The sequence below is a fragment of the Stenella coeruleoalba genome, assembly GCF_951394435.1.
Source record: "Stenella coeruleoalba genome assembly, chromosome: 1".
NCBI lineage: Eukaryota > Metazoa > Chordata > Mammalia > Artiodactyla > Delphinidae > Stenella > Stenella coeruleoalba.
Genome location: NC_137169.1, coordinates 35,716,049 through 35,728,882, shown reverse-complemented (window position 1 = coordinate 35,728,882; position 12,834 = coordinate 35,716,049). Strand labels below are relative to the sequence as shown.

The following is a 12,834-nucleotide window of genomic DNA, read 5'->3' as shown; positions in this document are numbered from 1 at the left end:
TAAAATAAGAATAGCTCACATTTAAGTGCTAGGAACAGTACTTTACATACCTTAGGTACAAATTCTTCTTTTTTAATTTATTTATATGTATTTTTTGGCTGCGTTGGGTCTTCGTTTCTGCGCCCAGGCTTCCTCTAGTTGCAGTGAGTGGGGGGCGGGGGGCCCTCTTCATTGCGGTGCACGAGCTTCTCATTGCAGTGGCTTCTCTTGTTGAGGAGCACTGGCTCTAGGTGCGCGGGCTTCAGTAGTTGTGGCACGCGGCCTCAGTAGTGGCTTGCAGGCTCTAGAGCGCAGGCTCAGTAGTTGTGGCGCACCGGCTTAGCTGCTCCAGGGCATGTGGGATCTTCCCAGACCAGGGATCGAACCCGTGTCCCCTACATTGGCAGGCAGATTGTTAACCACTGTGCCATCAGGGAAGTCCCCCTTAGGTCCAATTCTATCAACAACTCTGTGGTGGGTATTTTCATTCACCATTTTCAGATGAGGAAACTGAAGTTGGGGAAAGTTGAGCTTATCTTGTCCCTGGGCACACAGCTAGGGTAGCAGAGATCAGCCACAGATCTGGTTGGCCGCAGACCCCAGCAGTCTCTACCCCTTACTCCTCCACCTCACGTTTTATTAACATTTGCCAGCTTTCCCAGCAGGGAAAAAAAAAAAAAATCAAAAGGGAAAAGACCTCTGTACTCTGTGTTCAGTGGAGGAAGCTGGCATTGGCTATAGCCGCTGAGGCCTGAGAAGGTGGATGAAGGCTTCCCTGAGGAGGAGAAACTTGATCTGAGCTTGAAGAACACCGCGAGAGACTGGGGAGGAGGGAGCTTGATTATCTGGTAAGCATGAGCCCAGTGGGAATCTAGTCATTCAACAAATCTTTATTAAGAAAATGTTTGAGGGCTTCCCTGGTGGTGCAGTGGTTAAGAATCCACCTGTCAGTGCAGGGGACACGGGTTCGAGCCCTGGTCCGGGAAGATCCCACATGCCTTGGAGCAACTAAGCCCGTGCGCCACAACTGCTGAGCCTGCGCTCTAGAGCCCATGAGCCACAACTACTGAGCCCGCACGCCTAGAGCCCGTGACCCACAGCAAGAGAAGCCACCGCAGTGAGAAGCCCACGCAATGCAACAAAGAGTAGCCCCATTCGCCGCAACTAGAGAAAGCTCACGCTTAGTAACGAAGACCTAACGCAGCCAAAAATAAATAAGTAAATAATTTTTAAAATAAATAAATAAAAATAAAAAGAAAGCCCCCACACAGCAAAGACCGAATGCAGCCAAAAATAAATTAATTAATTTATTAAAAAAAAGAAACTGTTTGAAGTATAGCTAGTAATTTGTGCTCGCTTTAAGGGGATGTCTGTGGGGGTGAGGAAGGGAGAAGGGATGAGGTTGGAAAGACAAGTTGGGAACAGTAGACTCAGTTGGGAACAGTTTACACTTTATCCTAAGTGCAATATGAAACCATCATGGGGTTTCAAGTGGGCAGTGATGATTGGATTTGCATTTTAGAAAAATATATCTATAGTGTGATACATTGAAGGGGAAAGAGTAGAGGCAGGGGGGATTTGGAAGGAGGAAACAGGAAGTCAAAATAAAGTAACTGATTCCAGGTCTGTGCATAGGGGTGTGAAATGCCTGGCCCTGATACTGGGATCTCATTGTGCAGGTGGGGGGATGGGGGGACGGTTAAGAGAACAAATTCTGGACTTAGGCCTATGGTCAAAACCTGTCTCTGCCTCTTTCTAGCCATAAGACCTTGACTTCTTCTGAAACTCACTTTATAAAAAACAAGAACAGTAATTCCTGCAGTGAAGGACAAGCTGTGATGGTGTATGACTAGGGTTTGGCCCAGAGGCCACAACTTTGTCAAAGTGAGTTTTCTCCCTGCTTCCAATCTAGGGCTTCTTCCTGGTGCCTGGGGGTTCCCCTGGCAGAGAAAGAAGCCAAGTCTCACCAACAGTGGCTCCTGAACATGCTTTATAAACTCACCTAGGACAGACAGATTGAAGTGAGCCCCAGGCAGGGTTGGGGGCATTTCTGGGTACCAGAGCAAAGGGGACTTCCAGGAGACATGGATGGCAATCCAGGATAGCTTAGAGCCAATTGGGGAATGAATCTTTGGGAACTAGTTACAGATGGGTTCTTCTCTCCTCTGAGAGATAAGAATAGGACATATAGGGGCCAGAACCTGTGACAACCCTGGGAGGGGGTCCCCAAATTCAGGAAAGTATTCCAAAGCCCAGGAGAGGAAGAGAAGGAGCTTCTGTTGGTCACCTGGAACCACTAGCAATCCATGTCCATGACAAATTAACCAGTTTGAAGTTTTTCAGCTTTCTAAAACAGTGTGAATTGAGGGCCCTCCTGTAGTTAAGAATTCTCAGGGGAGGTTGCCCCCTTTCCACTTAGTACTAAAGTTAATTGCAGGCAACTTCTTTGTAGTCCCCTGGTTTGAGGGAAAGAGGTTAGGAAAAGGAGGGGAAGGTTTATTTCTAGTTTGCCCTAAGTGTGGGCATAGTCCTTTGGGGTGCTGGCCTTACGGAGAATGTTCCAAGTAGACCCCCACCATAAGCTCATGGAGCCCTTACAAACCAATTCCCAGGTCCCCCAGGTAAGGAAAATGCCTTCAAGGTGAACACCAACTACTGAGCTTTGCTTACTTTTGTAGTTTCCTGCATTCATTCATCCATCCATCCATTCACTCATTCATGCCTGAACATTTCTCATGTGTTTGCCAGCTCACGGACACATTAATCTTTAAAACTATATGTTTTGTCTAGTATTTTTAGTTGTTTTCAGCGAGAAGCTTAGCCTGAGTCTCTAGGCCACCATGTTGCCAGAAAACCCAATGGGCAGTTTCAGTCCTTATGTGACTTGATTTTTCTGCTGCATTTGGCCCCTTTGACCACTCCCTCCCTTTGTTCTGTTTTGTTTTTTTCCACCACTCTGGTCCCTCCCTTTTGGTCTCCTTCACAGGCTTGTCTCTCCTCCTCTCCCTGTTCCTTAAATGCTGGGTCTCCAGGCCTTAGCCTCTGCTTCTCCTCTTGTTCCTGCGTATCTCACCACTCCCTTGCCTTTGATCTGTGACTCCCACATCTCTCTGGTCCAGACTGTCCTGAGTTCCTGACCCTCAGACCCAGCTGCTGCCAGCCTCCTTGCCCTCTGAAGGTGTCACGGGCACCTCAAGTTGAACACAGACAAAACCCAACTTATGACTTCCCCCACACTTTACCCCCATCACAGGCTAAAAATACTCCATCCCCTATATTTCTTACCAGTCACCCAGGCCGGACTCCTGGAAACTCTCCCTCTCATCAGGTCCTCACAGCCAGTTCATCACCGAGTCCTGTGGATCGTGCCTCACATCTCTCTGTCCTTCGGCACTGCTTCTGCCCTAGGTCAAGGTACCAGCATTTGTTGCCTGAACAGCCCTAACTGCTCCAGGTCTAACTGGTGCCCCCCTGCCTTGCCCCTTCCAGTCCAAACTAGATACAGCAGCCAGTAATTCATCTGAAGCAAGTCTCTAGGCAATCACACCTAAAATCCTTCAGTGGCTCTACCCGAGACCAAGTCCGAGCTCCCTGGTGTAGCACTCTGGGGCCTTTATGATCTGACTTTTGTCTTGATGAGGGTCCTCCCCCAATTCTACATGAAATTGCTGGCTCTTCCCTGCCTTTGTTCATGCTGCTGCCTCTGCTGAAGGCTGTGTGTCAGACAAGGACCCGTCAGGAGAAACCACACAGTAAGCACACAGGGACAGTTTAATATAAAAATCTTAAACTGTAATAGGGGATTGAAGGAAGGAGGGATTGGCTAGTAAGAAGCGAAGAGAACGCTAAAGAACACAGGAGTAGCAGAGTCCTAGGGCTGAGATAGAGCCCAAGGGAGAGGCCCTCACCTCCCACTCCTGCCCAAGGCTGAGTCCCGACCCTGCTAGAGAGGGCATGGCCAGTGAGAAGGGGGAGTTCAGAGCTAAGAAGCCATGAAGGCGATAAAGGACAACCAGTACAGGCCCAATGCCCCTTATCCACCTTGTGCAAATATTTCATTTTTCAAGGCCCAGTTCAAGTACCGCCTCCTTCACAAGGACTTTCCTGGCTCTTCTGCCCCTTCCATCTGGGTAGAAATGATTCCTTTCCCTTTATGAGTATAGAATCCTCCCCGACCCTGACATACATAACTGTACCCTAGCCATCCTTCTACTGGGAGACTTAGGGTGGTTGATTGCATTTTCTGTTTACTTGTTTACCCCCACCTAGAAAAAATCCAGGACACCCAGTTCAATCTGAATAGCAGATTAACATTTTTTGTATAAGTATATCCCAATTATTGCATGAGACATACTTTCTGAAACTCCAGTTTAACTGGATGTCCTGTTTTTATTTGCCAAACGGGCAGCCCTTCCCCCACCTCCACCTCCACCTGTGGTCTCCTTGATGGTAGAACATTTTTCTAGCTGACCTCAGAATCCCTATAACTGGCCCAAGGCACTACTGTTAGTGCTCAATTAATGTTAAAAGGTCACAGGGCTGAGAATGACTGGAGGGAGTTGAGGCTGGAGACAGAGACCAGTTAGGAGGATGAGCAATAAACCATTCCACCAATTAGGAAGACTTCAACAGAACAGCATTGGGAAGAGAGAAAGTGGGATGGGCTTGCAGGATCTAAGGATCTGAGAACTAATGGAAAAGGGAAGTGACAAAGCTCAGGGAGTCTAGGCTGTTGTCCAAGTTTCTGACTCGTGTCCCTGGATGGAGGTTGGAGGTTGCCTCTCACTTGGGAGGGAACCCTGGAGGAGGCTTAAAGGCTGGAGAGCAGGGAAGCTCATCGATGTGGGGCTTAGAGCAGGTAGAGAAGGGTGGAGAGAGCATCTGAAGGAATGAATGGAAGACATCTAGGGCAGGTAAGTTCAGTTTGAGGTTTCTGAGGCTGTGCAGACAGAAGTATTGGAAATACAGACAGAGCTTAGGAGAAAGGTTAAGCTGGAGGTACAGTGAGCGCATCATTAGCCTGGAGGCGGTAACTGAAACCATGGGAGTTGGTGACATTGCTCAGGGAAAGTAAGATGGGGAAGGAAGGTCTGTATCAGAGCCCTGACGAACACTTAAGAGGCAGAGAAAGGAAAAGGAACCCAAAAGGAGTTTGAGAATGAGCAGGGTATGAGAAAATCCAGGAGAGTATGGAATAGAGAGTCAAGAGAAGACAGGTGTTCCAAGAGGGCTGACAAAGTTGGGCGCCCCTGAGAGTCCAAAGGACTAAAGGCTGAGAAGTGGCCTGTGGGTTTAGTAATGATGAGGCCACTGGGGACCGCAGCAAGAGCTCTTTTAGTGAAGGAGAGGTGGAAGTCGATTAGATATTTATATATTTGTAATCACAGTGTCATTTTTTTATGCTGTGATATATTCAAGTGAGTTTAAATGCAGAGGGAAAGAAGACATTCAGTAGAAAAAGGATGAAGCATAGGGAGGCTTGTACATAATGGAGACAGAGAGCCCTGATATGGGAACCTGAGCGCAGACAGAGGAACTAATCTAGCTGCAGGAGGACATTGATAATAGTACCCAGAACAGGGCAGGAAAGCCCAAGGGCCATGGACTCCTACGGAATCTCTGAATGAGCTTCGGAAAGTCTGTGGGCTCCCTCAAATTGTCCACCAGATTTACACATTGGTGTTTTTTTCAGCAGTGAGGTGGGAGGTGGGAGGTGGGGAGGATCCTTGGCTTTCATCAGTTTCCGTAAGGACTGTACAACTCCACAACAGGTTAGGCACCACCCCTGTGAACAAGAAAAGTGATCTCACATGGCACAAATTCTCTTAGATCTTTTCTCTGATCTCTCAGCTTTCTACCCTACCTTTCCTTTTCAAGATGAGGCCTCGGTTAGGCAGCCAGTCCACATGAACTCTCCGGGCTCTCTAGCTGGGGGAAATGCAGCAGTCCCTGGACAAGAGAGGAGGAACGCCATTGGCTGGGGCAGGAGGAGCGCATGGATCCCCGAACCTTGATTCCTGGATGAAACTAATCTAGAGGGATGTTTGGGTGACCCCTGAAGCTGGAAAAACTGTAATTTCAAAGTCATCTGTAGTTTTCTGTCTTGCAAGAGGTGGTGACTTGATACCCCTTTGGAGGAGACCATACCTTAGTTCTGGGAAGATCATTCAAGTGGGCAATGTCATTTTGCAAATATGAAACAGACTACAGTCAAAATGGAGAGTCTGGGGAACACCCTGGCGGGCCGGTGGTTAGGACTCCACACTTCCTCTGCAGGGGGCATGGGTTCTATCCCAGGTTGGGGAACTAAGATCCTGGAAGCCTTGTGGTGCAGCCAAAGAAAAAGGAGATTCTAGAGCTACCTGTGGCTCCCGAGGAGCAGAAGTGCTCTACCTGGTGAGGTCACGTGCCTGGCGACCTCTGCTAAGTTGTAGGCAGAGAAGAGGAGCTCTGCAACTTGTTTGAGGAAAACAGCTTCACTTATTTTTAAGAGGGATTTGGTTCATTGTGGGCTGCAGATTGAGACTAGTTCTTGCGGGAATGTGTTCCTTTTGGAGAAGCTGCTGTTTCATCCACAATTTTGTAAGCTGTCGGGCACAATCTCTCTGGGCCCCAGAATGCAGCCTTGAGTTGGGGGGACCCTACTCCCCAAGGACTGACAATCTGGGGAGTGTTGAGAGCTAGCGTCTTTGGCTGGAGTTCTGACCTGGCTCTCTCTCTGAGCCTTGTCAGACGTGGCTTCAACCCATCTCCTGTAAGTGGCTCTGAGAGCACAGATGTCCACTAAGGGGTAGGGCCTGGAGGGTCTGAGAACTCTGCCAGGCTTTCGAGTCTTTCCAGCAGGGGCTCCCTGGTCGCAATGACCCTGGAATTGACAGAACGCGCCCTTCACCCCCAGCCAGGACCAGGGCCCAGGCCTTCATGAGGTGTCTCCAAACTGTTTGGCACTGCTGCCATTTTCTTTGGCTCGAGGTGGGGGTTGGCGACTGAAGATCCTGAATCAGTTTGGAGGCAGAGAGAAGGGCCAAGGGGGTGTTTGAGGGCAGCACGAGAGCACCAAAGTTTTGGGGGCACCTAGAACTGGGGCAGCGAACACAGAAGAATGGAAGCACAGACTTGTTTCTCCTCCTCGACCCGGAATGCATACAGCCCTCAGAGAGCCCGTGCCAGCTCCTCACTGTAGCCTGGGAGAAGGGGGCCCCTGTGCCAAAGCGGGCAGGCGCTTAGGCAGCTCGAAGGAATTTTGGTTAATGCGGTCAAATGCCTGAGGGATCCCAGCCTCAACTGCCTCACTCTCATGGTGCCTCGTGCACCCCTGGCTGCAGCTACTGCCTCTGTCCTCACAGCTGCCAAAATCAATCTCCAGCCCAGACCTGCCTCCTCAGCTCCAGACCAGTACAGCCCATTGCCTCCTGACAACCCCTCTGGATGTCCCATGGTTCCTCAGACCCAGCATGCGTCCAAACACATATCCTGATCTTATTTGCAAAGAAAAAAATCATGTAGGACAAATTCATTGGGCCCAGGAAACAAGTTTTCACAGGACACACACAGAAGCTCAGAGGGATTGCACTGACTTCTTAGCTATGACTTGGGGACAGTGTGGAAGGCCAGGGTCAGCATTAACTGCTTCTTCCTTCCAGATGAGAGTGTGTACCTGTTAGCTTCTTGTCCTTTTCATACTGTTTGCCAAACTGAATTTAAATATTATTTATGTAAATTATTTATTGTCTGTCTCTCATGGTTTAAGCTTAAGAGCAGAGATCATGGGTTCACTTCTGTATCCCTGCTGTCTACCCAGCATCTGACATAAAATAATAAATATCTGTTGAATGAATAAGTGACTATCCTTGTTCATTACCCAAGATGCAGGTCTCTCTAGGCACCCTCAGTCTTTTCCTGCTTTCTTATCCCCATGATGCTCTGTGCTTCATCCCCCCAGACCAGCCTCCCACTGCACCCTCTTCCCCGCCCTCAGCCTCTTCATCACTTGACTTGGGCTGTTTCACGGAATGTGGGTAGTGAGCTCCCCGTGCTGGGCCATCTGCAAGCACAGGCAGTATATGCACCTGTCAGGGTGGCCTGGACTCTGATCAGTGACAGTGGGGCGGGGCAATGTATATGGTTTTCTGCATCTTCACCATGAAACAAGGCTCGCAGCATGCCAGAGGTCTCAAGGGTATGGCTTTCTCCACCAGTAACCCCAGGCTCCAACCGCTGGGGACTGTGCACGGGTTGTGAGTTGGCTGGCCTGTTGGGACTGGTGAACACACCTTTGTCACTCACTCTGCCTGTGTTCCATGCCCCTCGTTTCCCAGAGCTGCTGGGTGGGCACAAGCAGTCCCGGGCCAGGCCTATGACTGCTGAGTGCGCCTGAAGCTGTGAGTGGGATGGTCAGGGAGTGACCTCCATCCGGCCCCCACAGCCCAGCAAAGGATCTGACAAACCACAGAAATAAATAACTTAGAAGTAATAAATAGGGGTCCAGCTCCCACGAGTGAGTCCAAGGCCCACTCCAGCACAGGCACTTCAGCAACACAACTGCAACGTGTCTCCAGATCTGTCCCCCCAGGCCTGGGCTGAGGCTGCGACCTGACACATCTGGGTTCTCCAGAGGAGGAGTCCTGGGTCCATGGCCTGGTCACTGCCAGCGTCTGCGCGCAGTGGGTCCTCGGGTCTCCACAGCTGAGGTTTCTGGGGTCTGCGGGGCTGAGGCCGGCAGGGTGAGAGCCCTGGGGCCGCCGGTCAGTCGTGCCTCTATCTCCGCAGGGCTGATGTCCGTCACTCACCCGGCTGAAGCCTCCGTCTCCGGCCAAGGCCCCTGGCCGGTCCCAGGCAGTTAAACCCACAGGTAAGGGTGCGTCTGCACACCCTCGGAGTGAGCCCTCAGCCCAGACAGCCGCAGGCAGTGGCCGAGAGGCGGTCCACGGTCCTCCAGGTGCTGTTGACGTCCATGAAGGAGACGGCCTCGTAGCGCGTGGGTCGGCAGCAGGGCTGGCTGACGGGCCGCGGGCCGGGGGGCGGCCGCAGGGCCCCGGCGCCCAGCAGGCTGGCCAGACTGAGGTCATGCGGGGAGCGCGCGCGGCGGCAGGAGCCGCTGCAGAAGCGGAAACGCACCAGCTCGTCGGAGTGGTGGCCCAAGCCGAGCGCGCGCACCGGCACCAGCTGAGAGCGCAGGCGGCAGCCCCGCGCCCCCGCGGCCCGCGCGCGGCTCCCCCGGCTCCCGCGGCCGCCCTGGCCCCCAGCCCGCGCAGCGCGGGGCCCTCGGGGGGCAGCGGGCGAGGGCGAGGGCGCGGGCGGCGGGGGCGGCAGCCGCCGGGCTCTTCCGCCGCACAGACCGGCCGCGCGGCCCCCTGGAACGAGACGCAGTCACGCGCGGGTCCCCGGCCAGGCCGCCCCGCCCCGCGCCCTCGCCCTCTCACCTACCAGGCAGGGGGCCCGCGGGGGGCGCCGGGGCCGGCGCGGGGCCTTCTCGGGGGACCGGGCTGCTGGGCGCGGGGCCCAGGGAGGCCTCGCCCTCGGCGATGCTGCTCAGCAGGGCCAGAGCGGCCAGGGTAGGCCACAGGGCAGGCTGCTCGGAGAGACGAGGTGGAGCCTCAGGGGGTAGGAGGAAACCCTGGTGGGCGCAGGGAGGGGCTGGGGCCGGATGGAAGGGCTCGGGTTGGAGGATAATGGATCAGCTGTCCCGGGGAGCCCGGGTAAGGAATCACCACCGGAGGGCATTGACCTTCCTCCTTCCTCCTGGCCCCTCCCTGACCATTCCCCCACCTACTTCTGACGCCTGCCCAGGGAGCCCTGCTCTCCCTCCCTAGTCAAGCCACCCTTCTTCCATACCAGGTGGGAGTTACTGGGAGAACCACTCACCTGCCGCCTAGGCCGGGGCCAGAGGGGCAGCACAGAAGGGCTTCCACGTCCAGGCTCCATCTCTGTCAACACCAGGAACTCCCATCAGCCGTAGTTGACCTGTTCCCCCACCCTCCTCTTGAGGCAGCTTGGAACATTGAGAGATGAGCTATCCTTTGAGCAGGTCATCTCTCCACTTCAGCTTCTCCAGATGAGGGACAAGGGGCTTGGGCAGCTGGGCTCAACCCAGCAGAAGTGGCTGCATGGAGAACCTATTTCGTGGTGCTTTGCACCTGTTCCCTCTTTCAGACCTCACAACTCCATGAGGTAAATGGTGTTATCCCCATTCTCCAGATGAGCAAACAAGGCTCGGAGAAGCTCAGCAATTATCTAAGGTCACGAGGGTAGACCCACGCAGCCGTGCGGGGAAGGGGACCTTCCTTGATCTCACAGAGAGCCCTCTCTCCATGCCACAGAGGAGGAAGTTGTGGCCTGGGGGAAAATTAGGGTGCTTGCTGGTTGACCTGAGTTATCTGATGATAGTGAGGCCCAGGCTTCAGCCTGTGCTGCCCACCCAGCAGATGGTGGAGGGTGATGAGCCCTCTAGGAACATGAGGCCTGGGCCATGGCTCCCTATGGCCACCAGGGGGTAGCATTTGCCAAGCCTGTGGACTCAAACTGGGGGTGGGCTTTTCCCCTACCTTCAGCTAGACTCAGGCCCCAGCAACTCCCTGGAGTTGCTTCTACACGAGACTGGTCTCTGAGAGCTTAGCCACCCTGAGAGCTGGTCCAGGTCTGTACCCCTTCCAGTTTCCCCTGGATCTGGCAGCCTGGCCCTGCTCCTAGAAGTTTCCCCCACGAACCATCCTTCCTGAGCCCAGCTAGGCTTTCGGAGTCCCACCAGGTTTTGTGAACCCACATTGCCTGGCACTCCCAAACACCTCTCTGGAGCCTCATGAGCCCTCACTAGCTGGCCTGCTCTTTGGTCCCAGCAGTCACCTCCACCCCGACCCCCGAGCACACAGAATGTCTGCATACCTGTGGGCCAGTCCTCCCTGGTGAGGTCCTCCAGGGCCAGGTGTGCTCGGCTAACGGAATACGGGCCTGAGGAGCCAGGCTAGTGACTGTTCTCACTGATGGAGGGAAAGCCCGGCAAGGCAGGGTTAAGGCCCCCTGCACTAGGGGGAGCCCAGGAGCAGGTCTCTTGGGACATAGGCAGCTCAGGCCCTACGTATCCCTCCCGGCAATCTGGGGCCACTTGGTCCTCCAGCCCTTGCCTTTCCTCCCCATCTACCAGCCCCCGATACTCACCACGGGGGTTCTGTGTTGTGTTCTCCTAGGCACCTTTCCTGGGACCAGTGCTGGGCTTTCCCCTGCAGCTCGAAAGGCTCATGCCCAGGGCTGTGCACCTGGCAGTGCCCCTTTTAGCCAAAAGCTTGGCAGCTGGTCTGAGCCCTGTAGCAGCAGCGGAAGCCTCACGTTACAGCGGGCCAGCAGGGCTAGCACAGTCCAACAAGCGACAAGAGGGACTGCGGGGGGCTGGGAGGGGCGGAGAGCTGCGCAGCAGGCCCAGGAGAGGGAGGATGTAAGAAAGGAGTGGAGGGGGACGACCCTGGCCGCTCCCTCTAGCCCCTGGGCTGGGACGAGAGGTGGGCAAACAGGTCGGCTTACCGCAAGTGCAGGGCTCTGGGTCTGGGACACAGCGAGGGCTGGGACCCCAGGGACCTGCTGGTGGTGGAGCCCGTGGACCGTGTCTGGGGGCTGGGCCCAACTCCATCCCTCAGCAGCCTCATGCCCGCCGCTGTCCGGTGTCAAATTCCAGCCCCGGCGTCACCGGATCCTGGGGTGGGGCCCGAGCACCCCCCGCCCCGCCCCACCTTTCAGGGCTCACCTGGCCATTCCACCCTCTGGAATCTGGTCCCCCTGGCTCCACTAGGTCCCCCGAGGTGGGGTGGGGTGGAGAGGCTGGGAAGGGCCACCCAGGACAGAGTGGAGAACCCAGGCGGCGCAGCGGCATGGACACTGAGTGTTCGAAGTTTGTAGACACTGGGAGTAGGGAGTTGGGAGGCCGGGCAGAGGGCGGGAGAGGGAGGGGACAGGCCGGTCCCTGCCTTGGCCCACCGGCCTTCGGGTTCCCGCCGTCCTGGCTGGCCGCTCTGCACTAGATGCTCTCTCTGATCCACCGCTAGTTTCGTCTCCCAACAGACCCACTGCATTCTTTGAGTCCGAGAGGCACTGACTGCGCTGGGGCTTTCACGGTCTGACCCGGCTCCTGCGGCGCCGCCGCTCCCCTCCGCTGCCGCTTCTCTCCGCTGCCGCCTGGGGCTTGGAGTACAGACACACCTGCAAACACCGCTGCTCAGCCTGGCACAGCGGTGCTGGTAGGAGTGGGTGCCAGGGGCTGAAGAAGGGGAGGGTCCCGGCGGAGGAACGTTTGCACTGAGGCTTGAGGTGGGAGCTGGAGGCTGGTATTTCAGATGCCTAATTATGGCAGTTCGGCTGGTGGGTGGGATGGAGGTTGGATGGGTAACATGGATAGAGGTAAGGAAAGGCCAGATCCTGTGTGTCCTAACAGGGAGTCTGGACTTCATCCCAGTGGTACTGGGGACCACTGAAGGGTTTCAGGCAGGAGAATGGTGTGATCCAACGTGCATGTCAGCGGCTGGCTCTGGCTGTGGTGGGGAGGGTGGTTTGGAGGTAGTCAGGAGGCTGCTGGGGGAGAGAGGATTCTGAAGCTGAGTTGTGGGGAGAGTGCGGGGCCTTGTGCGCTCTTTCAGGAACACATCTTTTTGAAAACTCAGTTGGTGCCTGATTGGATGGGGTGAGGAAGTAGGATGGCATGCCTTTGGCCTGGGTGACCGGGAGGAGGGGCTGCATTCTGGCAGCTGGGGCTCCTGAAGGAGGGGTAGGTTGGGGGCAGGAGCTCATCAGTTCAGTGTTGGACGTGCGGGGCTGGAGGGCCCTGTGGATTATCCCAGTGGAGATGTTCAGGAAGTGACTGAGTTCGTAGCC

General features: G+C 54.7%; 1 protein-coding gene across 1 annotated transcript; it reads right to left on the bottom strand.

Annotated features, from left to right (window-relative positions):
- Positions 1-6,802: 6,802 nt before the first annotated feature.
- ARTN (artemin) lies at positions 6,803-9,903 on the bottom strand (the record flags this gene model as incomplete). The annotated part of the gene is made up of 3 exons (XM_079946100.1): positions 6,803-9,332; positions 9,406-9,550; positions 9,844-9,903. The coding sequence occupies 3 exons, from the start codon at positions 9,901-9,903 to the stop codon at positions 8,866-8,868; spliced, it is 672 nt and encodes a 223-aa protein (XP_079802226.1). The 3' UTR covers positions 6,803-8,865.
- Positions 9,904-12,834: the final 2,931 nt, after the last annotated feature.